Source organism: Amyelois transitella, chromosome 27 (assembly GCF_032362555.1).
Source record: "Amyelois transitella isolate CPQ chromosome 27, ilAmyTran1.1, whole genome shotgun sequence".
NCBI classification, from domain to species: Eukaryota; Metazoa; Arthropoda; class Insecta; order Lepidoptera; family Pyralidae; genus Amyelois; species Amyelois transitella.
This window is the reverse complement of record NC_083530.1, coordinates 4,654,499-4,682,474: the sequence shown is the minus strand read 5'-3', so window position 1 is coordinate 4,682,474 and position 27,976 is coordinate 4,654,499. Positions and strand designations below refer to the sequence as shown.

General features: G+C 37.0%; 2 protein-coding genes across 2 annotated transcripts; both read right to left on the bottom strand.

The window, feature by feature from the left end:
- Positions 1 to 89: 89 nt before the first annotated feature.
- On the bottom strand, positions 90 to 17,872 carry LOC106130453 (sprouty-related, EVH1 domain-containing protein 1). The gene is made up of 12 exons (XM_013329300.2): positions 17,692 to 17,872; positions 15,129 to 15,268; positions 13,807 to 13,901; positions 12,967 to 13,135; positions 9,982 to 10,070; positions 8,879 to 9,014; positions 7,916 to 8,001; positions 6,437 to 6,533; positions 5,904 to 5,994; positions 5,216 to 5,327; positions 4,309 to 4,400; positions 90 to 3,173 (listed from the first exon to the last, which is right to left on the bottom strand). The coding sequence occupies exons 1-12, from the start codon at positions 17,709 to 17,711 to the stop codon at positions 3,044 to 3,046; spliced, it is 1,257 nt and encodes a 418-aa protein (XP_013184754.1). The 5' UTR covers positions 17,712 to 17,872; the 3' UTR covers positions 90 to 3,043.
- A 2,652-nt stretch (positions 17,873 to 20,524) lies between these two features.
- Positions 20,525 to 27,456, bottom strand: LOC106130411 (delta(3,5)-Delta(2,4)-dienoyl-CoA isomerase, mitochondrial). The gene is made up of 9 exons (XM_013329249.2): positions 27,224 to 27,456; positions 26,485 to 26,626; positions 26,035 to 26,123; positions 25,117 to 25,220; positions 24,484 to 24,587; positions 23,540 to 23,627; positions 23,008 to 23,120; positions 22,341 to 22,467; positions 20,525 to 21,952 (listed from the first exon to the last, which is right to left on the bottom strand). The coding sequence occupies exons 1-9, from the start codon at positions 27,273 to 27,275 to the stop codon at positions 21,854 to 21,856; spliced, it is 918 nt and encodes a 305-aa protein (XP_013184703.1). The 5' UTR covers positions 27,276 to 27,456; the 3' UTR covers positions 20,525 to 21,853.
- Between the last annotated feature and the right edge of the window lie 520 nt (positions 27,457 to 27,976).

Genomic DNA, 27,976 nt, shown 5'->3' with positions numbered 1-27,976 from the left:
CAGGAGAACCTTTTTTTACATTTGTTAAACTTAGTTAAGTGTTCCTTGCCTTGAAGGATAGAGGTACTAATTGTAAATAATAAATAAAGTAATTCTTACGACTAACTTTTATTTGTGTACCTATATATCCCTTAAAAAGAATGTGCCAAGTTGCTTAGTTTCAAAAAAGCTTCAAAAGAACACACGACAAATTTCCACGATTATTTATTTCATATTTCAATACATTTATTTTCATTTTTAAACAACCATTTGATTGTCCCTCGCGCGAGCAAGATCCAGTTTACATAAACTTTGGTTTTATAATTAAATTGTGATGTCTCCTTAGTCGAGCCACTAAACACTGACTAAGTTTACTTGTAGAATTAAATTCACTACAGTAAATGTTAAAGTCTCTTTATATAACTATATATTACGGAACTTAATTTTGGATTTAAACTGATTGTTATTAAGATTAATATTTAAAAAACAGGTAAAATACAGCTCTTATATATAATTAAACATTTAATACATTTACTTAATTACAAGTTAAAAAATTAATGCGGAATACGTGCAAGGAAAGTAGCGTAGCGGCGAAACGGTAATCTTTCATTATAATAGTTTATTATTTACTATTTATTTAATGTTTTTCGATCCTGACATTCTTGCAAATGCGATACAATGCCTGATTATATCACATTTGTTACCTTAAAATACAAAATTATCATAAATTCCCACAATTGAGCCCATGATAAGTGGCGAATTTTTCAAATTTTATATTTTTTTTTATCCCCATTTCAAATATACAATACAGTTGTTGCATAGATATTTTGAAAATGAAAAACCACTTGTTCAGGCGCCTTGAACCTTCCCCGCGATAATTTTCTTATTTATAAATATACAAAAACATTTTGGTCGTTTTTATTCTTTTTTTTTTAAACAGAATGATTTAAAAGAATAGGTGAATGAATCGAAAGAATTAATCTTAACGAGACTAGACGAATTAAGTTTTAAACAAATGGTGAAAAATGTGTGATTAATTAATTTTTTATTCTCAATACACTAATCCCTATCACGAAATATGTAAAATTTACCACATGAACATTCATATAATGTTAAAAACTTTAACTGATTAATGTCAACTATATTATTAACACTATAATAAATATTACGATTGTTTTAAGTGACATTACTATTATAACATTCCGAAAATACCAACAGAGTTAAAAAAAATAGGTTTATTCCAAACTCTTTTGGCATTTCGGAAGATATACTTATTAAACATTAAATAGAAGAAAATAGCAAATGAGATTATTTAAAAAAAAAACACGAAAACCGTATCTAGGTTATGTTACCCGTATTTTAAATAAACTTATCTAAAAAAAATTGTACAGTGAACAACAAACAAAAGTAAACCATTTCATTAAAGTACCTATGATACCTACTCATATGGTATTCTTTTATGTGGTTCACTGTACCAAATAAATAGCCTTACTTTTTTTAAACAATTTGTTCTTTGCTGATCATTTAATTAAGACATTACAAGAAGCATCAAAGGTTGATAACAACAAGATATGTTAACATTTGTATATTATGTCGAGTTAATACCAAACGATAAATATAGAATATTAATATATAGTAACTCTCAGGGTTTCACCCCACTACCTGACAAATACGTAACAATTATACTTGTATAGAAACAAAACGATTTTGTACAGAATTTGTATAGAAACAATACAGTTTTGTATAGAACAAATACATTTATTGTACATCTATCCATACATTTCTGTACAGAATCAATACACATTTGTGCAAAATCAACACATATTTGTACGTAAACGAGGTTTAACGAGTTTATCAAACAGATCATTGACAAATAGAGGCTAAATTGAATGGAAGACAGAAAATTGAGAACGGAATAAAAATATATGTAGGTACATATTATATGGCACAACAATATGTGATACCGAACCATGGCGAATCAGCTCGGGTAAATGCTAAAAACATTAAAATTGTCCACAGCGGCAACACCAATTCACTGTGTTGCTAGTTCGAGTCACACAACCTTCAGTGTTACCACTACAAAGTGTTTATGGAAATACACTGAGTCAACGCTTTTTCACCTTTCCACTCATTTATCTGAATAGATATTTTAACACTAGAAATAGTCTTTCGAATAATGTAACAATAAAGTTAAAAATGAAACTTAAGTCGCATAGACTTATATCAGATTTTTTTTAATAGATTTACATTTATTCAATACTGTATGTTCTGTGTCCATATATTCAAATTATTCCTATTAAAATTGTACTGTGTATAGTTAATTATCTATCTATTTTTTTATTCAGATCTGTAATCAGATTTTCTAAGTGCATTTCCTGCTCTTTGTATTTCGAAATTTTTGAGTTGTTTTCGAGTTCTTCTGTTCATATTACCATGCTCTTGTTTTTTACCATTTTATTCTAAAATTCTTTCAAAACCCAACCCAAAATGGTGACTCCAGGTCAATTCTCACCATGAAATTATTCCTCTCAAATGCCAATTGGAAGTTCCATTTGAATTCATTATTATGCACTCAGAATTACTTTTCAGAGTTTTCAAAACTCAATACATTCTGTATCGTTAACATTCAGGGGAAAACCGTCATCTTTTCCCCTTGCGAGCCCGACATGGCCTCAGACCTTTCATCTTGGCATTTCAAGAGCGGAGCTTTTAATCTTCTCATTTCCTTGCACACTTCACTCCAGTACATTAGCCATCCGAGCACAACACTTGTCAGCACTGCCCTGCACCACTTCACTGTAGCCTCAGCCCCCACTTCACAAGGCCTAAAACTTCACTTCACTACTGGCCATCAGCCGTCCGAGCACAACACTTAACACTTGTCAGCACTGCCCCGCACCACCTCACCGTAGCCGCAGCCCCCACTGCAGAAGGCCCACAACACTCAACACTTGTCAGCACTGCCCCGCACCACCTCACTGTAGCCGCAGCCCCCACCGCAGAAGGCCCACAACACTCAACACATGTCAGCGAGGCGGCAGCAGGCCCGCACGAGCCGCGGGCGCTACTTGTGCAGCGGCGCGTGGTGTCCGCCCGCCAGGCGGGCTGCGCGCGCGGCGCGGTGCACGCAGCGCAGCGGCAGGTAGCACCACAGGCACGGCACCAGCAAACTGAGGAGCGTTATGCCCAACCATCTGTAAAAAGTGTTCAATTTTAAATTACATACAATGTAGTATGATTCCCGGCACCAATACAAAAAAGAATAGGACCACTCCGTCTCTTTCCCATGGATGTCGTAAAAGGCGACTAAGGGATAGGAACTTACAAACTTGGGATTCTTTTTTAGGCGATGGGCTAGCAACCTGTCACTAGTTGAATCTCAATTCTATCGTTAAGCCAAATAGCTGAATGTGGCCATTCAGTCTTTTCAAGACTTTTGGCTGTGTCTGTCCGGAAAGGGAAATAGACGTGACCATATGTATGTATATGTACAATGTAGTATTCTATTATAAACTAGCTGTTCCCTCGACTTCGTCCGCGTGGAATAGTTATTTTGGGCATCATTGAAGCCCTCAAGGATGAATGATTTCCCCCGTTTTTTTTTCACATTTTCCATTATTCCTTCGCTCCTAATAGTTGCAGTGATGTTATATAGCCTTAAGCCTTCCTCGATAGATGGTGTATTCAATACAAAAATAATTTTTCAAATCGAACCAGTAGTTCCTGATATTAGCGCGTACAAACAAACAAACTTTTCAGCTTTATATTATTAGTATAGATTTGGAATTCTTCTTTGAGACGATAGGCTAGCAACTTGTCACTATTTGTATCTCAATTCTATCATCCAAGCCCAACTGCTGAGTATGGCCTATAAGTCTTTTTAAGACTATTGGTTCTGTCTTACTCCGCACAGAATATAGACGTGAATATATTTATGTATGTACGATGTAGGAAGTATAGTCAGAGTTTACAAATAGATTCATATAAAAGTTCTATATTATCTTTAATGTTTCTGTGTGTGATGACATGATAATGTGTACGTGCATGCAAATTTAATGGTTTCATATGTGTAAATTGTAATTTTTTATTTCTTATACATTTCATTTAATTGCATAAATTTAACTTAGCTTCAGTAATTTAATGAAATATCAAAACACCACCCGAACAATTGCGTCTAGAAATTGGCGAATTCCTTATGTGTTTTTTAGATGACGAAATAAGAGAGGTTTTAAAAATAAAACCCTTAAATTCAAGGTACTTAAATCTAAAATATGTTAAAAACCTTGCTTGGAATGCAACAAATAAATAAAAATTAGCAAATAACATTACCTCTTAGCGCAAGCCTCGTCTGGCGCTGCGCAGGCGCACGGATGCATCGCGAAGTCGCCCTCCGCGTCCGACATGCAGTGGTACAGCATGCACTGAAATCATAACATTACAAAGACGCGGCGTTAAATAAATAAATTAATAATAACCGAGCTATAAATTGGTAATCTCAAATTGTGGTCCATTAGCGATGACTACAAAAACCTACAATGCTACTTGACTGTATAAGAAAAGGAGATAATGAGAACTCATCTCCTTATCGTTTAAAAACTATAAGGAGAAAAATTGGTTTTTATTGCTACATATCACTTCATTTAAAAAAAAAAACATCTTATGATTTACCATTTTTATTATGAAACATAAATATTAATTGCCGTGTGTTTCCCGGCACCAATACAAAAAAGAATAGGACCATTTCATCTCTTTCCCGTGGATGTCGTAAAAGGCGACTAAGGGATAGTCTTACAAACTTGGGATTCTTTTCTAGGCGATGGGCTAGCAACCTGTCACTCTTTGAATCTCAATTCTATCATTAAGTCAAATAGCTGAAAGTGGCCATTCAGTCTTTTCAAGACTGTCGGCTCTGTCTTCCCCGCAAGGGATAAAGACGTGACCATATGTATGTATGTAATATTAGCTCCAAATATAATACGACAATTGTTTTTTATTATTGTCGTATGTACCTACATATTAGCAGTGACTGTAATTCAAAGATTTTGAATTATAGTAATCATTAATATATCTTTATCACATTTATGAGATCACAATTCCGTAAAGAATAAAAATGGCGGCGAACGACTTTTTTTAAAAGGTATCAATATTTAACTTAATCTTGTATACTAAATGTAATACTTTATTCCAAGTGATAACTAGAGATGAGATAGAAGTATATAGGGATAGACAGAGTTACCTGAGCGCACTTGATGCAAGTCACGTGGTCGATACACGAGCGGAAACAATCCGGAGCGAACTCACACGCACCCGCGCGATTTCCACTCTCTAAATACCATTCGTGACAGTGCCTGGGAATAAATACGATAGATATAGATTTCTATTTATTTTTCTTATGATATTTTATCTTTAGTTTATTGACAAAATCCATTATTTATGGTACAATATGCGAACTTAATAAAAATTATCTAAACGTAATTAATTGAAAGTAACCTAAAAGTCATCCATTGTGTTGGGGCATTGGTATATCGAAATATCGTAATACTAGAGGCCGCCCGCGACTTCGTCCGCATGGAAACCCTATCAATCCCGCGGGAACTCTGGGATAAAAAGTAGCCTATGTGTTATTCTGGGTCTTCAGCTATCTACATACCAAATTTCATGGTAATCGGTTCAGTAGTTTTTGCGTGAAAGAGTAACAAACATCCATACATCCATACAAACTTTCGCCTTTATAATAGTAGTAAGATTAGACTGCCGCCATTTTAGTTCGACTTTTGTACCTAACTGATTATCCCACCGCTGCCACCAGTTAAAAATAAAAGGCATGTCAAACAAAGACTGAGTTACTAAGTCTACGTAAGTGCCTTAAAGTAAGTATATTGGCACCATTTGGTCTAACTTATGCGCCCCGGTATCACACTGACCTGCATTTGATTCTTGCTTGAAACGTCTCTGTAGATTTTTTGCCAGGCAAAGGAGGTGGAGCGCTGTAACTGTGTATTTTCTTTATCGACCCTGTAATATTGTTGAAAAATTAATACTTTGTTGGCAACACTAACATTTAAGTTTAATTTCTGAGGTTTGAGGTGGTTTTAGTAAGTTGGGTATAGTTTATTTCTGTATAATAAACTTTATTCACCTTTAATAGCTGTCTTGGGTGTATTTATAATTTAGAATCGCAATAGATTTTCCCATGGATAAAAGTTACTGCATGAAAGTCACTGAACCTAATACATAAAAATTACCTGAAACTTGTAGTTTCCCTTCCATCACTTTCATATCACATCAATTAGAAAGAGACGGACAGAACGAGTAAATTCCACCTTTTTATAGTTAAGCGCCATAACATACAAATTCATAGAAATATACACCGTGAATGTATGCATATACTTTCTATGTGTAAAATTATACTTGTTTTCACAGATGTGTTATATAATTATAAGAATGTCAAACATACCCGAATCTCTCTTCAGTAACGGAGGTTTAGGGTTAGGCGATGACTTTTCCGTGGTGATAACGCCGGAACCCACCTGTGGGTATGTGTAGTCGTGTATCTGAAAATAAAATAATAATAATTACCGGGTGAATTCAGAATGCCGTGTGGTTTCCGGCACCGATAAAAAAAAGAATAGGACCACTCCATCTCGTTCCCATGGATGTCGTAAAAGGCGACTGAGGGATAGGCTTACAAACTTGGTATTCTTCTTTTGGGCGACGGGCTCGCATCCTGTCACTATTTGAATCTCAATTCTATCATTAAGCCAAATAGCTCAATGTGGCCTATCAGTCTTTCCAAGACTGTTGGCTCCGTCTACCCCGCAAGGGATATAGACGTGATTATATGTATATATGTATGTATGAATTCATAAACACTAAACAGATTTTCTGGGCAAGTTTTCATTTATTTCGAGGCTAACTCAATATGTGTGTAATATTTATTTAATCGGAAGCGAGAAATTGAAAATTCTACCATTACGAGTGATTAACTGATATAATTTTTGATGTAATAGGAATTTCAGTTGTAAATTTCTATCGAAAGTAAGATACATACAAAGTTTTTCTACTACCTGTGTACAGTCAACAGCAAAGCAACCTATCTAAATTCCTACATATATTCGCAATTCAATATTACCGTATCATAGAGTTACATGCATAGTGCCTTGATATGCTGTTCACTGTACAAATAAAAATATCACAACTTATATTATAAATGCGATAGTATGTTTATATGTTATCTCTTCACGCGTTACCTACTGAACCAAGATTCTAGAAATTATACTTAATAATTTCATCCGTAAAAACTATTATTTCCCGTGGCATTTGCGAAAAACCCGTATTATTTTGGAAGTCTAGATTCGCGCGTAAAGTTTAAGTGTTAATACATACATATATAATCACGTCCATATCTATTGCGGGGATGACAAGAGCAAAACAGTCTTGAAAAGACTATAACGCACGAATTGAGATTCATATAGTGATAGGTTACTAGCCGATCTCAGGCAGAATCTCAAGTTTATTAGCCCTTAGTTGCATTTTAAGACATCCATAGAAAAGATATGGTGTGTGGTCTTATTCTAAATTGGAACCGGGAACCACACGGCACATATGTATACTTCGTATGTTTAAATGTATGAATATATGAATGCCGTGTGGTTCCCGGCACCAATGAAAAAAGAATAGGACCACTCCATCTCTTTCCCATGGATGTCGTGAAAGACGACTGAGGGATAGGCTTACAAAATTGGGATTCTTTTTTTTAGGCGATGGGCTAGCAACCTGTCACTATTTGAATCTCAATTCTATCATAAGGCCAAATAGCTGAATGTGGCCATTCAGTCTTTTCAAGACCGTTGGCTCTGTCTACCCCGCAAGGGATATAGACGTGACAATATGTATGTATGTATGTATGTTTAAAATGTAATGGAAAGTGTCTCACCGCTGAAAGATGAACGTAAGGACACCTATCGGGGTCGGAATCGTCCGCTTTCTCCTCGTACTGAACTTCGTATGGTTTTATTGTATCTGGAATAGAATAAAAATTACTAGGTACTTTAGAAGCTTCACAACTTACAATTCACAAAAAAAATGTTTTAATCAAAAAGCATTTATTAAATATGTACGTATTTTTTATAGTCGTAAGTACCTATCATACTTTGTAAATGAACTGTTGTTCACCCTTGCCCAAATTTTGTATGCGATTCTCTTTTTAGAATTCCTAGAATAGATTTATTTTCAAAATTGGATACAAGGTATCACTTATTAACGTCACATCACTTAAATCTAATTATAACTAATACCGATTCCAAAGCGCATGTGTAGAAGAAGCGGCGGAACAAACTACACTGCAGCTATTGTCAGGTTGACTGGAAGAGATCCCATTTAGGGATGAGCCCGCCTTTATACTGCACTACTGTTTTATATTTGTAATGCAATCTCTTTAAAGAGAACAATTAAGCATTCACTTACCGCGGCAATGTAAATGGCGGACAATATTGGCGTTTGCGCGAGATCGTCATTTGTTGTGTGATATTATTATCTAATTCAAACAATAATGACTTCCATTTTCAAAAATCTCATAAACATATCAGTCAGCGGTAAAGTATTAACTGCCAGCATGTTCCAGTCACTTTTTGAATTTCGCTTAAATTTAAAAAGCAAATGGTTCCACATTCAAATGTTACCTGTGAGCGGGTGCCGCGGCAACGTAATGGCGGACAGTATCGGCGATTACATTTGATCGTCATTTGTTGTGAGATATTATTATCTAATTCAAAACTTTAAAGACTTCCATTTTCAAAAATCTCAGTCAGCGGTAAAGTATTAACTGCCAGCATGCTCCATTCTCTTTTTGAATTTCGCTTAAATTTAAAAAGCAAATGGTTCCACATTCAAACGTTACCTGTGAGCGGGTGCCGCGGCAACGTAATGGCGGACAGTATCGGCGTTTGAGTGAGATCGTCATCCGTACGCCGGCGCGTGCGAGTTGCGGTCGAGTTTTCCGAGCTCGAGCGAGAGTCCGTTGGCAGGTTGAGGCACTGTTCGAAAGAAATAAAAATTAAATAAAACAATGTAATGTATGTATTCTATCATTAAGCCAAATAGCTGAACGTGGCCATTCAGTCTTTTCAAGACTGGCGGCTCTGTCTACCCCGCAAGGGATATAGACGTGACCATATGTATGTATGTATGTATGTTTTACATGTTTGTATGTATGTATGTATGTAAAACATACATACATACATATAATCACGTCTATATCCCTTACGGGGTAGACAGAGCCAACAGTCCTGAGCGGACTGATAGGCCACGTTCAGCTATTTGGCTTTAAGATAGAATTGAGATTCGAATAGTGACAAGTTGCTAGCCTATCGCCTAAAAAAAGAATCTCAAGTTTGTAAGCCTATCCCTTAGTCGCCTTTTACGACATCCATGGGAAAGAGATGGAGTGGTCCTATTCTTTTTTGTATTGGTGCCGGGAACCACACGGCACGGCACACATGTATGTAAAACAATGTAAAATAAACCCCGACGCAATTTAACTTTCCTTAAAAAAGTAAGCTATAATAAAATATATTCAATCTTAAGGTATGTTAGTATGTATTAAGTAATAAATAATTCTTAAAAAATATCTCGCGTTGGGGTACCGCGTCAAAGTTTTCAGAAACACATATGTACCAGTTATTATTTTCAGAAATATTTACATTAGTTTGAGTTCTAACCGATGCTCTAACGGTGTGGGAAAACATAGTGAGAAAACCTTCTGCTTACTAAATGTGTAACCATGATTCAATATGAGTTAGGTTTACCTGCAAAGTGTGCAAGTAATAACTTTTGTAAAAAGAGGACCGCCTCCAATCGATATCCGCCTTTTTTGAAGTCGGTTAGATTTCGAAAATAAAGTGTAACAAACACTTTCACATACTTACATACAGGTCACAGTGAGAACCATAGTTTTTTTACGGCGGTTAAAACCCTAACTTATTAGAAGAAAAGAAAAATTACCTCGAATATATTTTGTTCCTCGTCGTCGTCTTTGGGCGCTGGGTTGTGTTTTGTGTACGCGTGAAGCGACGGCCACGCCCCACCCAGACCTGAATACAAAATGTAAAAAAAAATATATGAAAATCTATACTAATATTATAAAGCTGAAGAGTTTGTTTGTTTGAACGCGCTTATCTCAGAAATTACTGGTTCGAATAGAAAAATTATTTTTGCGTTGAATAAACCATTTATCGAGGAAGTCTTTAGGCTGTATAACAACCACGCTGCAACTATAAGGAGCCAAGAAATAACGGAAATAATGAAAAAAAAACGGGTAAAATTATTCATCTTTGAGGGCTTCAATGATGACCAAAGTAACTATTTCACGCGGACGAAGTCGCGAGCACAGCTAGTTTGTTAATAAAAATTAAATAGAGTACCAAACTAAAAATTATAAAAAAAAATCGCACTCATAAAGCAATTACACTAATTTTAAAGCACCTGTTTGCAGATGATTTGATCTTTATGTAAGATCTATACAAATCACTCTCCCTTCTTGTATGTGGGGTCAATAACAACTTATTTCTCTATCTTTGCAAAATTGACTAGAGTTCTTATTAAAACAAAAATTATAAAAAAAAAACACACTCATAAAGGAATGATACTAATTTTAAATCAGCTGTTTGCAGATGATTTGATCTTTAAGTAAGATCTATACAAATCACTCTCCCTTCTTGTATGTGGGGTCAATAAAAACTTATTTCTCTATCTTTGCAAAATTAACTAGAGTACTTATTAAAACAAAAATTATAAAAAAAAATCACACTCATAAAGGAATGACACTAATTTTAAAGCAGTTGTTTGCAGATGATTTGATCTTTATGTAAAATCTATACAAATCACTCTCCCTTCTTGTATTTGGGGTCAATAACAACTTATTTCTCTATCTTTGCAAAATTGACTAGAGTACTTATTAAAACAAAAATTATAAAAAAAAAATCACACTCATAAAGGAATGATACTAATTTTAAATCAGCTGTTTGCAGATGATTTGATTACTAAAAGATCTATACAAAACACTCTCCCTTCTTGTATGGGGGGTCAATAACAACTTATTTCTCTATCTTTGCAAAATTGACTAGAGTACTTATTAAAACAGAAATTATAAAAAAAATCACACTCATAAAGGAATGATACTAATTTTAAATCAGCTGTTTGCAGATGATTTGATCTTTAAGTAAGATCTATACAAATCACTCTCCCTTCTTGTATGCGGGGTCAATAACAACTTATTTCTCTATCTTTCCGCATTCCCAGTTGCACCCTCCCACCGTAGTGCTCGGGGGCCTGAGGTCCGCTTTCCTACATTTATCTTTCTAAGCTCTTAGACCATTGACGCGTGTTAATGGTTTGAGTATTAGAAGTTTGTGTGACTACATATGGATCACTTTTAATTTTTAATCTGCTTTTCTCTCTGTATTATACAGGGGGTTAAATATATATATATATTAACTCACCGTGTAGGAATCCAGTATACGGTAGAGGGGAGGCAAAAAGAAAGCACATTAGATAAATTAGTTCGGACATCAAGCACAATTTGTTGATTATTGTATGTCAAATTGTTGCTAATAACAATAGGACAGTGCCGTGTGGTTCCCGGCACCAATATACAAAAAAAAAAATAGGACCACTCCATCTCTTTCCCATGGATGTCGTAAAAGGCGACTAAGGGATATACTTATTCTGAAAAGAACCTTACAGTCGATACTTCTTTTAAATAAATTAAAATCATTCGCATTCCACTATACTGCACAAGTTAGTTTTAACAACACATGTCATTTTCACAAATATGAGTAAAATTTTTATTTTATAAAAGTTTGAAATAATTATTAAATATCTAATTAGAAACATAATATCATAAAATTTTACACTCCTTTGTCAAAAGTCCTGGAATCAATGGCACTCTGAATTAGAATTGACTCTACAAACCATAATTTACCATTCGAAAGCTGTTTTCAATAGCTCTATAAACCATAGCGTCGTATCACGCCTATATCATTTTTGGGGTAGACAGAACAAACAGTCTCGAAAGTCTAATAGAAATTTTTGCAATTAAATTTATATACATACATACATATGGTCACGTCTATATCCCTTGTGGGGTAGACAGAGCCTTGAAATTTCTGATAGGCCACGCTTAGCTATTTGGCTTAATGATAGAATTGAGAACAGTGACAGGTTGCTAGCCCATCGCCTAAAAGAGGAATCCCAATTTTGAAAGCCTATCCCTTAGTCGCCTTTAACAACATCCATAGGAAAGAGATGGAGTGGTCCTATTTTTTTTTGTACTGTTACCGGGAACCACACGGCACCTTTATTACCTGAATTTACACTTACCAGCAAACACTATAAAAAGATTAAGTTCCAAATCTCTGTAGGTACATTTAAAGCTCGGTTTACGAGTACCTACAATAATAAGGCTAGGTATATAAGTGCAGACTTATACATACATAAAATCACGCCTCTTTCCCGGAGGGGTAGGCAGAGACTACCTCTTTCCACTTGCCACGATCTCTGCATACTTCCTTCGCTTCATCCACATTCATAACTCTCTTCATACAAGCTCGGCGGTTTCGGGTACTTTTGACCTGACCCTTTACCAGGACGTCCTTAATTTGATCAAGATACGTTCGTCTAGGTCTTCCCACTCCGACCTTTCCCTCCACACTCTCCTTGTACATCTGCTTAGTCAACCTGCTTTCATTCATCCTCTCCACATGACCGAACCATCTTAACATACCCTTTTCTATACCTGTAACTACATCTCCTGAGTTGAGTTAGTATCTCGTAACACAAGTTTCGAACTTACTTCGAGGCTAACTCAATCAGTGTAATTGGTCCCGTATATTTTTATTTATTAAAAAAAAAAAAAAAAAAAAAAAAAAAAAAAAAAAAAAAAAAAAAAAAAAAAAAAAACTACATCTCCTTTCACAAGTGCAGACTTACCGTCCAATAACTCCTCGACGGCGCTGCGTACACCCTTATCGAAGGCCCTGGCATCAGCCGCAGTCTGGAAGGTCAGGCCGAACCGCTTCTCGTCTGTCACCCAGTGATGGAAGGTCGGCATGACCTTGTTGTACTGAAAGTCCTTCTGTATTGTGCATTCGAGGACCACCTGTCGCAAACAATTCGATATTTAAAAATCCCGCCTCGTTCCCGGTGGGGTAGGCGGAGGCTTCGCATCTTTTCAATTGCCACGATCCCTGCTTACTACCCCTCTTTTGCTTCAACCCCATTCGTTACCCACTTAGTGCAATCTCGTCGATTTAGGGTTCCAGTTACAGATATGATAACACATTTTTTTATGTACACGTCATCGATTTAAAGATTTTTATGTAATTCAAGATGTTGTCAAATTGATGCATGCCTGATTAATTTTAAAAATTTTATTAAACGTGGTCTTTAAGTCTTTTCGAGACTGTTGGCTCTGTCTACCCCGTAAGAGATATAGACGTAGAGGTGACGAATCATTGAGGAATAATTACCATCATTCTCCACTCATTTATTCAACATATGAGTACGTCTATAACCCTTGCGGGGTAGACAGAGCCAGCAGTCTTGACAGACTGACAGGCTACGTTCACCTGTTGTTAGGCTTAATGATGGCATTGAGATTCAAATAGTGACAGGTTGCTAGCCCATCGCCTATAAGAAGAATCCCAAGTTAAATAAACCTATCCCTTAGTCGCCTTTTACGACATCCACGGGAAAGAGACGCGAGTGGTTCTATTCTTTTTTTTATATATTGGTGCCGGGAACCACACGGCCATTTATTCCACAACTCACCATATTATCGCTGATCCGTTTTCCATGTATAAAGTACTCGTGCGTAGGTGCGTTTGCGCATGAAGATGTTGTGTCGCCGTTGCTATCACCATCGCCTGTTGGAAAGACATCAATCATCAATCAATCATCACAATCAATCAATCGTATTCAATGTTAAAATGTAATCAATGATAGACTGTTAGATAATGCTTAGATAATTAGCATTAAGTCCGCCTATTGTAACTATACTATATCTTTAAGACTCGGTATGGCACCTTAATGATAGAATTGAGATTCAAATAGTGACAGGTTATCAGCCCATCGTCTAAAAGAGGTTTCCCATTTTATAAGCAGAGGCTTATAAAATGCTGTAAAGTGTTAGTCCTTAGTCGCACTTTACAGCATTTATGGGAAAGAGATAGAGTCGTCCTATTCTTTTCTATTGGTGCCGGGAACCACTTCGGTGATTGTAGAAATTATCACAAAACGTGAATAAGCGAAACCAAAGTACAAGAGCTTGTTTGTGGTAAAAAAATATTAGTATATAATGGTTTAATGAGCTTTAAAATTAACACAATTGCTTAAATCATTAAAGACTTACGTAGATATGACGTATTTCATAAAACGATTTGATGATTGAGCTCTGGATAAATTATTTGTTTCTTTACAAAATTCTTGTACCGTACTTACCAAATTTATATTTATTTTCTGTCCAGATTTAAATACACTGGCTAAAATGGTTGACTTTGCTTAGACAAAACTAAGTCTATTGGTACAATGCGAATCACCTCTCTAGTCCTAACTGTCCAACATCTCGTTCAGACGAGAGGCTAACGAGTGCAGAATCTTTTACATCATCTCTTAAAAGAGCCGCTATTTTGACCATAAGTTAATTGTCTCCCACTATCGGTAATCCGGTTTTATGTTTTGTACGGATCCATTCACACTGATCCTACACGTGGTGCGTCAACGCAAAATGACATACGCCAACCTGCCAATCAGGGTGACCTACTTACTCATGCTCCTGTTGTCTTCCCTATGAATTTAAGGCACTAATCAACCTGACCTAAACGCGATGCAGCGGCCTGGCCCACCATCATGACGGCGGGCCCCCCTTCACCCAGGGCGACCCATCTTCAGCTCTAGTAGACTTGACAGTTTCCACTATCGTTTGTCTTCCTTGTAACTGTATATATTCTATTCACACTGACCTGAAACGCTATGCGTTGGTCTGGCGGACGTCGGGTATACTATACCTCCAAGGCTCGCCGCTCAGAGCGACCATCACCTAATCATCTTGGGAGTTGTCTTCCTTAAGAATGTATGGGTCCATTCACACTGACCTGACACGCGGTGCGGCGGCCTGGCGCACGGCCGGCGGCCCACCATGACGTCGGCGAGCCCCCCGCCGCCCAGGGCGACCCATCCCCCGGTGCCCTCGTCGCGACACATCACCTGCGCACGCACGCGCACCGGTAGGGGTCTGGAACAAGAGTGAACAAGATTGAACAAGAGTGAACAAGATTGAACAAGAGTGAACAAGATGATTTCTTCTTTCTGGCGGTAATCCTGGCTGTGACTGGCTCACCTCTCTAGAGACCGGGGTGCGCTTTTTGACCATGATCCCGGATTGGGCAGTCACGAAGCAACTCCTATCTGATCTACTGAGGTCCAAATATTTAAGAAATGGAGTGATCCTAATCTTAAATGCCTGGAACCTCATGGAACTCTACTTAAGATTATTATACCAGAAGTACCTACAATTTTAAACTGAAAATGTTGTAGAATAGATTCATTGGTAGGCTAAATCATGTCTATATCAGATAAATATCAGACAGAGCCAACAGTCATTAAAAGACTGAAAGGCCACATTCAGCTATTTGGCTTAGTGATAGAATTGAGATTCAAATAGCGACAGGTTGTTAGCCCATCGCTTGAAAGAGTAACCTCAAGTATATAACCTATCCCTTAGTCGCCTTTTACGACATCCATGGGAAAGGGATGGAGTGGGCCAATTATTTTTTCTATTGGTGCCAGAAACTGCAGGTCACAACATAAACTAAAGGACACTATCATGTTGCCCTAGCCATCCTTTTTGACCAAGAAATATAGAGCATTTGAGACTGAAGTTTTTGAGCCAAAAACTTTTTGAGTTGACTCCGCTGTTGACAATGACATATATACATACATACATAAAATCACGCCTCTTTCCTGGAGGGGTAGGCAGAGACTACATGTTTCCACTTGCCACGATCTCTGCATACTTCCTTAGCTTCATCCACATTCATAACTCTCTTCATGCATGCTCGGCGGTTTTGGGTACTCTTGACCTGACCCTTTGCCAGGACGTTTGTCTTTGACTGTGACATGTTTACATCATTTATGTGCCCGAGAATAAGTAGACTAAAAAACCACTTCAGGAAACATTGGCAACTGAATTAAGCTTCTATCTTTAAAATTGTAACATTGAAGCCTGCAAGACTCTTTAGGCAATAAATTTAAATTATGGGACAATTTCTGGGAAGGACAATGAGTCCAATGGGTTAACTGGGACAAAATGTTCCACCATGGGACAATTTAATTAGACTAGTGTGGGTCAGTTTCGCTTTATGCAAGTAAAGGCAGTGTACTGTAGTTATCTCATTACATACACATACATACATATGGTCACGTCTATATCCCTTGCGGGGTAGACAGAGCCAACAGTCTTGAAAAGACTGAATGGCCACATTTGGCTATTTGGCTTAATGATAGAATTAAGATTCAAATTGGGACAGGTTGCTAGCCCATCGCCTAAAAAAGAATCCCAAGTTTGTAAGCCCATCCCTTAGTCGTCTTTTACGACATCCACGGGAAAGAGATGGAGTGGTCCTATTCTTTTTTGTATTGGTGCCGGGAACCACACAGCAGTTATCTCATAAAAAGAACCTAATGATATATATCTGATGAGATGATCAATTCAGGAGTAAATTGAAATGTGTGTCTCTTTATGTTTGAAGTGGTGATTTAAGAAAATGTATTGTTGTGTCTCTCCCCCTCAATGCAACATCTCCCTTTTAAAGACAGCTTAATTGATGTAATCAACAAAATATTTGGCAAAGTAGATGCCTATTTTAATAACCTAGATGCAATATTTTATTAATGGCAATTATTTACAGCTGCATAAATATTGAAGAATAATAATTAAAAACAGGTTGTATAATAATAATTAATACTTTATGATTAATCTGTTTTTTTAACAATAAATGTCCCTTTGTACATTTGTACTAGAATCAGGTGTTTTTTTTTATGTAATTTAAATAAAATCAGCTGATTACTGTCAAAATCTGTTTGATATACATTTATGGTTTATGGTGGGGTGCTAGGTACTCAAATTGTTATTTTCCAAGTCCCAAATTTCTAGCATAAACATACTATACCAAGTAATAGTGAAGCAAGAGTTTTTTTTATAGGTGGGGTCAAACATTTTTTTTTGGGCTTATATCAAGCAGCTTTTACAGAAACGCAATGCACCTAAACATTACACACAAATAAGTTGCATCCCAAATATACGAAACACATTCGTAATGCAATTCATTCAGATATACTGCCTAGCTCCAAATGACCCCGAAAGGAGTTGCCTACATTATTGTGAATGAACGGCGACTCATTGATTATAGCTATACACAGGACGTGACCTAAGGGCGGCGGTCGAACCCTATCAATGCTATTCGTGAGACACTCCAGCTCCAAAACCCATCATACATCAAGGCGTACAGCCTTCCGTACCATTTAGAGCTAAGTAAGACATCGTAAAACAGTTTACACATCCCGTAAAGGCAGTAAAATGGCCGGGTAAAAGCCCTACCTATCCCGAGAAGGGCGAATCACCGAACAAAAAATCTGAGTTATGAGCACATCACTTACTTTTCAGATGCCTCGGTCATGATTCGACACGTCGAATATCCTAATTTCTACTCGCCACTTCACAGATTTCACCATTTTTATGACATAAATACATCAGATTCACTTGCGAACCGTTCTTATTTCGGCCCTTTGTTGGGCCTCAGTGCGCTTGCGTCAATCAAACAGTCCGGGTTATTCAATGAACACGGTGAAAAGTGCGACAGGTGGCGTCTCAGTCGCGCGCAACTTTACAACTGCGCAGCGCGGTTGGTCGGGTCACTGCACTTCATGATTTCAGCCAATCCCAGCCGACTATCGTGTATTTCCACCAATGACGTCAATTCGCAGATCAGAAAAGAAAAACGCGCGGTTTTTAAATTTGGTACAGAGCCGGTAATTTTTTTTCGCACACTGCTTTATATGTTCGTTTATAGAGTTTTGGAACCTAAAAATTTTGGAAAACACATAAAATGGCTCGGAAAAATCACTTCACATACACTATTTGATGCGAAATACCGAATATAGCAGTCGGTAGAGCGGACGGTGGAACTAGGTCACGACGGCCTCGAGGCTTCGACTGTTACTGAATGGAGTAAGGCTCGGAATGGGCCCATCCCCGTTCATGCACCGTCTCGTCTCATTGAAAAATAAATAGGTCAAATCATTGCAGTGTGCCCTACATGCAGGTTACTTGCACCATTCACAGAGACGTTGCATACGGGCCCCCGGTCTATTTATAGCTGCTCTATATTTGGCAGGTCATTCGCACACGTAAATGCAGCCTCCCAGGAACTAGGTTACCTGATTTTCTTTGTTAATAGCCGTTGCAGTGACGTAGTTCGCTCCCAGTGACGTCAGCCATTTTTATTAGACAATTTTATTATTTGCTTATTGATTTATTGGGATAGGTTTCAAAATTTTTTTTTAGTTATTGCATATTTACATAAGGACTTAGGTTAAATTTTGTATTTTCCTAACAAGTGAACAAAGGATGGGGTGATTTCGTGATAAATATGAAAATATATTATTGAGGGGTCCCCTGGCTTTTTCCATTTGCCAATAATTTATACTAAAAAGAAGTACATATTTGAAGGTATCTGAGTCGAGGTGATTCTTACGTTTTCCTTACCATTTATTTACTGGTGTGCGTGCATTCATTCATCTTTCTAGCAATATTATGTTCCTTGTGAAAATTGCTGCGTGCTTCAATAGGTTTTCAAATTCTAGTTTGAGTTTAGATCAAAAAGGGGCGTAGATTAAAATATAGAAATCATTCAGCGTTATTATTAGTTTACGTATTTAGGTATTTAATTTATTTTTTAACAAAATAAAAGAGAAGATGCAATTTTTCATACATCGTGCTGCCATCTGCCAGTAATATTTTAAAACGTGAAAGTGACAAAGTTGTAACATAAATACTTATTGTGGTAACAAAAGAAAGATAATTAGGCATTAAAAAAAACACACCACAATTGACGAGTAATGCTAAATAATCGCTTTATAATTATGCCTAATTGCTAATAAATTGGGATTCTTCTTTCATGCGATGGGCTAGCGACCTGTCACTATATGAATCTTAATTCTGTCATTATGCTCCATTATCGGCCGAACGTGGCTTTCAAGACTGTTGGCTCTGTCTACCCCGCGAGGGATAAAGACGTGATACTATGTATGTATTATTAAGCCCTATAATATTTATTGTTAAGATGGTTTGGTCATGTGGAGAGGATAAATGAAAGCAGGTTGACTAAGCAGATATACAAGGAGAGTGTAGAGGGAAGGTCGGAGTGGGTAGACCTACACGAACGTATCTTGATCAAATTAAGGACGTCCTGGTAAAGGGTCAGGTCAAGAGTACCCGAAACCGCCGAGCTTGCATGAAGAGAGTTATGAATGTGGATGAAGCGAAGGAAGTATGCAGAGATCGTGGCAAGTGGAAAGATGTAGTCACTGCCTACCCCACCAGGAGAGAGGCGTGATGTTATGTATGAAAAAATTTATTTATTTATTTATTAAATACCTATTGCTGCTTGCTTATATACATACATACATAAAATCACGCCTCTTTCCCGGAGTGGTAGGCAGAGACTACCTCATTCCACTTGCCACGATCTCGGCATACTTCCTTCGCTTGCTTGCTTGCTTATATAATCATTGCAAAACTCCCTTATTCAGAGCGGTTCCCACACTTATTAAAATATCTTATATTTTCGTGTACTTTTGTAGGGGAGGATTAAGGGAATACCCAAACAGGGTAAAATTCGTCTATTAGGAGGTCACAGGATCAGACTGTATAGTCGCTTCTCGTTCTCTGCTTTTTCTACTCCCCGAATCTTGATATTTGAACAAGATACGGAGAGAAATCTTATAAATAAATACCTATATACCGGACAAATTACACTGATTGAGTTAGCCTCGAAGTAAGTTCGAGACTTGTGTTACGAGATACAAACTCAACGATACTATATTTTATAATAAATACTTATATAGATAAACATCCAAGACCCAGGCCAATCAGAAAAAGTTCTTTTCTCATCATGCCCTGGCCGGGATTTGAACCCGAGACCCCCGGTGTCACAGACAAGCGTAATACCGCTGCGCCACAGAGGCCGTCAAACTACTTGGGATTTTACAATTAACTATTAATTTAACAAACAACAAAATACTTGGGATTATATGATTATTCTTGTAGACGATGGGCTAGCAACCTGTCACTATTTGAATTTCAATTCTATCATATTATGTTATACAGCTTATTATTTACAAACACGTCTTTTTTTATACTTGTATGTTATAACCTACCATTTAATAAGGAATTAAGGATAAGGAGGTTTACTTAAGAATTAAAAAAAAGTTTCAAAATAGACACTTCATTTATTTAACAAAATTAACACTTTAAAAATTCTAGAAAATTACAATGGTTTGCTCTTATAAATATGTACTTTGCTTAAATGTACATAAAAATATTTAAATACAATTAAGTATACAGATTATTTTAGTATTATTTGACTTAATGTTGAGACTGCGTCTCTGCCTACCCATATGGGAAACTTGTGTGCCCCTGGCCTTTAAAACTATAGAATATAAAACCGTGCCAATAGCGTGGCACGCACGGTACGATTATTATCGCGCGAAAAACTATCGCTGTCCCGTTTCACTTTATAATAAAAAGCGTAACAGCGATAGTTTTTCGTGAGACTAAAACTGCGACACGCATAACACGCTACACTGATATTTTTCATATTTGTCACATACAGTAGACATTTTAAATATATTTGTCAAAAAAAAAAAAAAAAAATGATATCTCATCGGAGACACGCCATTAACCTCTTTCAAATCTCAAATCCATCATTAAGCCATACAGCTGAACGTGGCATTGTTTTCCGACACTGTTAGCTCAGTCTACCCCGCATGGGATAAAGACGTGATAACATTATATATATGTGATTAAAGTCGATTCTGTACATATGAAATGATGATGTGAAATGTACATTATACTCCAGCTCTAATAAATAAATAAACTTCATTACATCCTACCGGATCTTCCGTGACGCCTTCTACCAATCAAGATACAGGTTTATTCTTAGTTTGATGGTAGATGTCTGAGAGTTGGACCCGCTTAGAAAATGAATTAACATCTTTTATACAGGGTGACATTTAAAACAACTGCATCCTTTTAAACATAGACTATACCCATGCTTCTGAGCCGTTTGAGCCTATTTTTATTTAAATTAAACGTCATCATTTTCACATTTAAAAAACCCTCAAAAACTACGTCACACGCTTTATTAAAGACCAAAACTACAAAAAGAAATTAAAACTAAACATGTAAATAAATGTCTGAAAAATAAATTATTTTTCTAGTAACGAGATCAAGTACAGAATTGTCGAGATCGCTCAGCTGAGTGTCGTTGACCTCTGAATCTTACGCGTCGCTTTTCCGCCGGCCGGGGTGATATGACGTATTTAGGATCGTGGATTTTGATACTTTTATTTTTTTTCGTACTTTCTTAAATATGAACCGATATTTTTCTTTTAACGTTTTTAAATATCCTTAAGATGAGTACATTTAACAGTTAAATTTATGCAGTTGAATTAAAAGTCACCCTGTATGAACGATGTATGTACATAATAATGTTGTTGAAATGAGTCAATAAAACACTTTTTTTTGTTTTTAATGATTCTACAAATTCTCGTAATCCGGAGGTCCGCTCTTTGTCGCCTGGGCAATGGCGCCTTTCATGATGTCTTCGCTTTGATGCATTATAGAGTTTAATAAGCACTGGATGAGAAAAAAAATAATTATTAATTTATATTCACTCTATAATTACTAATTAAGAACGTAACACATGCTAATTTTTAAGGCTATTTTTGCACCGTGTGGTTCCCGGCACCAATAGAAAAAAGAATAGGACCACTCCATATCTTTCCCATGGATGTCGTAAAAGGCGACTAAGGGATAGGCTTATAAACTTGGGATTCTTCTTTTAGGCGACGGGCTAGCAACCTGTCACTATTTGAATCTCAATTCTATCATTGAGCTAGACAGCTGAACGTTGCCTATCAGTCTTTTCAAGACTGTTGGCTCTGTCTACCCCGCAAAGGATATAGACGTGATTATATATATATGTGTGTGTATGTGTATGTATGTATATACATAGATTACTCACAATATGGTCCAATCCTTCTTGTACAGTCTTGTCTTGTGAGAACACCAAGTTTTGTTTTGTCGCTTGCACGGCTATAGGGCTCAGCTTGGCTATACCGTCAGCTATTTCCAATACTTCTTTTAGGGCACTGAAAAAAATAATAAATTATAAACAATACCAAGCATTATGTGACCAGGTTTCGCAGGCGTAAATTGTTACTGGAAGAACGCATTCGTTGTACACATTTGATTCTGCAATTCTGCTTCGAATCATATCATATCATATCATTCGCATGGATGTCGTAAAGGGTAAAGGGTCAGGTAAAAAGTACCCGAAACCGCCGAGCTTGCATGAAGAGAGTTATGAATGTGGATGAAGCGAAGGAAGTACGCAGAGATCGTGGCAAGTGGAAAGAGGTAGTCTCTGCCTACCCCTCCGGGAAAGAGGCGTGATTTTATGTATGTATGTATGTCGTAAACGGCGACTAAGGGAAAGACTAATAAACTTGGGATACTCCTTGTAGGCGATAGGATATTACTTACTCAATTTCTCCTTAGTTTAAATTTTGCGAAACAAAATAAAAAATATACATACATACTTACATAACATCACGCCTCTTCCCCGGAGGGGTAGGCAGAGACTACCTCTTTCTAAAATAAAATAAATAAATAAAATAATATTAACTTACGTCTCCTTGTCAGGATACACTCTGGTAACCAATCCTATACGCAATGCTTCATCTGATTGCACCTTGCGAGCTGTGAAACTCAACTCCCTCGCTGTAGATGCGCTGCCGATAACCTGAAATGTAACACACACACTCATAAAGTCACGTCTGTATCCCTTGCGGGGCAGACAGAGCCAACAGTCTTCAAAAGACTGATAGGCCACGTTCAGGTTTTTGGGTTTTATAGTTGAACGTGTTAATCTATACTAATATTATAAAGCTGAAGAGTTTTTGTTTGTTTGTTTGAACGCGCTAATCTCAGGAACTACTGGTTCGAATTGAAAAATTCTTTTTGTTTTGAATAGATCATTTATCAAAGAAGGTTTTAGGCTATATAACAACACGCTGCAACTATAAGGAGCGAAGAAATAATGAAAAATTGAAAAAAACAATGGGGAAACTTATTCATCCTTGAAGGCTTCAATGATGCCCAAAATAACAATTCCACGCGGACCAAGTCGCGGGCACAGCTAGTAAATAAATTAATTAATACCTTGGGCAGCCTCTGTAGCACTCCCACGTCTCCGGCGAGACCGATTTGGACTTCCTTAACTTGGAACCATGCGTCAGCGGTGCAGTATCTGAAAAAGAGGAACCAAGTTCGACTTGAAAAATTATTCGGCATGCATATACATACATTTATATAGTCACGTCCATAATGCCGTGTGGTTCCCGGCACCAATACAAAAAAGAATACGACCACTCCATCTGTTTCCCATGGATGTCGTAAAAGGCGACTAAGGGATAGGCTTCCAAACTTGGGATTCTCTTTTAGGCGATGGGCCAGCAACCTGTCACTAGTTGAATCTCAATTCTATCATTAAGCCAAATAGCTGATCGTGGCCATTTAGTCTTTCAAGACTGTTGGCTCTGTCTACCCCGCAAGGGATATAGACGTGACCATATGTATGTATGTACGTCCATATTCCTTGCGGGGTTGGCAGAGCTTACAGTCTCCAAAAGACTGGAAGGCTTTAAATGTAAACTGAATGGCTTCATGATGGAATTGCCGTTCAGATGAGCGTGACCCTTCAATCTTCTCAATGCAGTTGGTACTGTCTACCTCGCAAGGGATGTAGACGAGACTATATGTATGTATGTATCTGGGGATCAGTCAATCAGTGTCCTCTTTTGAACCGCCTTCAAAAAAGATTGGATGTGATTATATGTATCTACTAGAGGCGGCCCGCGACTTCGTCCGCGTGGAATCAATCCCGCGGGAACTCCGGGATATAAAGTAGCATATATGTTATTCTGGGTCTTCAGCTACCTACATATCAAATTTCATCGTAATCGGTTCAGTAGTTTTAGCGTGAAAGAGTAACAAACATCCATACATCCATACAAACTTTCGCCTTTATAATAGTAGTAGGATATCCTAATGTTATTCTGGGTGTGAGTAGGTATGTGAGTGAGGGAGACGGATATATAACTCACCTCACGTCTGCAGCCGTTATGAGGTTCACCCCAGCTCCTATACACGCCTGGTGGACCAAATTTAGAACTGGTTTGACGCAGTTCTCCAAAGCCGTTATGCCATCCTGGTAAACAAACACAAAATGTCAAAGATAAAAGTATTTATTGTTCGCAAAGTGCCGTGTGGTTCCCGGCACCAATAAAAAAAAGAATAGGACCACTCCATCTCTTTCCCATGGATGTCGTAAAAGGCGACTAAGGGACGGGAGGGAAGGCTTATAAACATGGGATTCTTCTTTTAGGCGATGGGCTAGCAACCTGTCACTATTTGAATCTCAATTCCATCACAAAGCCAAACAGCTGAACGTGGCCTATCTGTCTTTTCAAGACCGTTGGCTCTGTCTTCCCCGCAAGGGATATAGACGTGATTGTATGTATGTATGTTTGTTCGCAAAGCATGATCATTCTCTTAGAGTGAAGCACAGGTTTAAATCATACGGTCACATACCAATTCTGAGTATATACAGTCTCCTTTCCAAGGTGGTAAAATCAAGTCTTAGTGTGAAATAAATTTTATTTATAAAAATAGATAAGATTGACTTATAACACCCACCTTTATGCATCAGAGGTTAATTAATTTTGTTATCCACTTACCTGACATTCTTTGATGATCTTGTGAAACGCTCTCGCCTTCCTACCGGCGTCTTCCTGTTCATTGGCTTCCGAGAATGTCTTTATCAGACTGTTTAGGTCTATACCTGAAACGGTTTTCACATGAAAATCAGTATGACATTATATTTAAGAGAGCTGCATGGTTGAACGGTCAAGGTGCCGGGCTGAAATGCGCAAATCCACCTCCGTCATGTACCGATGAATCTTTTTCTGAATACATTAATTGGAGTCCTAACCAATGCTCTCAGGGTAGGGGAAAACATCGTGTGGAAACCTGCACATTTAGGCAACTGAATGTGTAATTGTAACCGTGATCCAATATTAGTTAGGTTCCCTTGCAAAGGTTGCGAGTCAGATGGGAGTCGCTACGTGTAAACAACCTTTCTCACCAAATCCAGGATCCATGGTCAAGGGCGAACCCTGGGCTCATCTCACAGTGGTGAGGATATAACCGGTACTAACGCCAGGATGCAGAGAACATTTAAGAGTTTCTCTCACATCTTTGTATATCCTAATTCAGCTGTGAGTGTTGACTCTGTCTACTCTGCAACGGTATGTACGTGACATGCATGCAAAATTTTACGGACATTCATTTAGTAGTTTTGACATATAGAAAAACCGGCATCTGTGGCGCAGCGGTAGTGCACTTGTCTGTGGACCACCAGATGTCCCAGGTTCTAATCCTGGCCAGGGCGTGATGAAAAACGAACTTTTTCAGTTTGTCTTGAATGTTTATAACTATTTATTATAAAATATAGTATCATTGAGTTAGCATCTCATAACACAAGTTTCGAACTAACATCGAGGCGAACTCAATCTGTGTAATTTGTCCCGTACATAAAAAAATAATAATAAATGTATAGTGTAAATTGAAAAGTATTTAAGTGAACATTGATTTACCTCCTGTGAAATGTTTCCCCCTCCCTGATAGAACGACGACCCTGCAGTCTGGGTTGTTGTGAAGATCATCAAAGCACAGCTTGAAATCCCTGAAACATGAGAAAACCTTTGAATATACCTGATACCGTAGAAAGGGGCGCGCGCTCTCGTATTTATCGCGCGGAAACCTATCACTGCCCCATTTTACGTCTTAGTGAAAAGCGAAACAGCAATAGTTTTTTGCGTGACATTTATTGTAATATCTAACAACTTGGAACACATGGAACTTAATTCCATGTTTAAAAGCTTGCATGAAGAGTGTTATGAATGTGGATGAAGCGAAGGAAGTATGCAGGTATTGTAGCAACTTGAAAGATGTAGTCTCTGTATATCTGCTTTGGAAAAGTGGTACGATTGTAATTATATTTAAGTAATTAAAGTTTATGAGAAGAAGTTTCACATCAAACTCACTTCCACATAGGAATATTGAATGTGTTTAATTTGTCCGGTCTGTTCAGCTCAACGTGGTAGACATGTTTCTTCGGTACAGATACAGCTAACGTTTCATATTGAGTGACATCCGTTTGGGCTGAATATGCACGGAGGAAAGTTGCTGGAAATCAGTAAAAGTAAAATGAGTCAACCAATAATTTAGGAAGTCATTTGGGTGTGCATGCTGAGTACTATTTATTTGGTAACTTGCAAAAATATTGTAGAAGAATTAAGAAAATATCAAATTGAATTGAGACAATATTTAATTTTCTGTAGGTTCTGCTTTGTTGCTCAAAGAAGCCCAATTATTGGTCAAGTACTTACGGATTTATTTGGTATTTACTTTCAACATTTCCTACCTAAAGTTTATAGGGAATTCTCAGTAAGCTTACAGTAATTTAACTGTAAGTACATTAGATAATGAGAATAAATTAAAGGTTCATTATACTAACTTTATTTATGTTAATTTATTTACATTGACTTAAAAATACAGCAATGTTTTTGTTGCTTGCTAGGTCCAATATTGTTAGGCTAAGGTAAATAAAGGGTTTATATCTTTGAAGTAGCAAAAAGACAATTAGGCTAACTATCGTTGAATCTAGACTTATAAGGGAGGCATTTAGCCAACTAGCAGGCTCCAAGAGGTGGATGATAGCATGGTTAAGGTTACTCAATATTGTTATTTCAATAACTACAAATATATTGAATGGCAACTTACTAGCAATTTTCTTCGGTTGATTGAACAAAATCGTCTTGAAAATTGAAGTCATTCTTAATGAAAAACTTTTTGACTTTACGAATATAACTTTTTTGAGAGGTAGGTATATCTTATCATTTACTTACACTACGACAACTAAATAAAAGAGAAAACTATATGACCAAAGTCCAAATCGATAAATCTTGATCAAAGTCCAAAAAATAATCAGTATAAAGAAAATAAATAAAACCAAAACCCAGTTCAACCCAAGGGACAGATTGTTGAAAGTAAACAATGATTTTTGACATTGACACATGTTGTTTGTTAACGTCATTTTTATTTTCTAACGTTACGAATGATGAAGCCAATAAATTGAAGACATTTAGCTAGTTAATACAAAAGTAATCCATGTTTGTAAGATTGTTTAAAAAATAACACTAATAGGAAAAAAAAAACACTCTTGATGATATATAATTTTTAATCATGATAAAATGAAGAATAAATTATTAGGCAGAAATGCATGTTGCGATATTATTTCCTGTTGCCTTCATTTCATGTAAAAATGTTGGACTTTCTGGCTAATTCTTCTCAGCCAACTGAAAAAAATTAAAAGGATTTAATAAAAAATAGTGAATTGAGCAGTTTTCAAATGGTTTATGTGGTGGTTCCCGAACAAAAAGCTGGAAAGGAACTTCTACATCACAACCGTATAATCACGTCTTTATCCCATACGGAGTTGACAGAGCAAACAGTCTCGAAAATACCAAAAGGCTA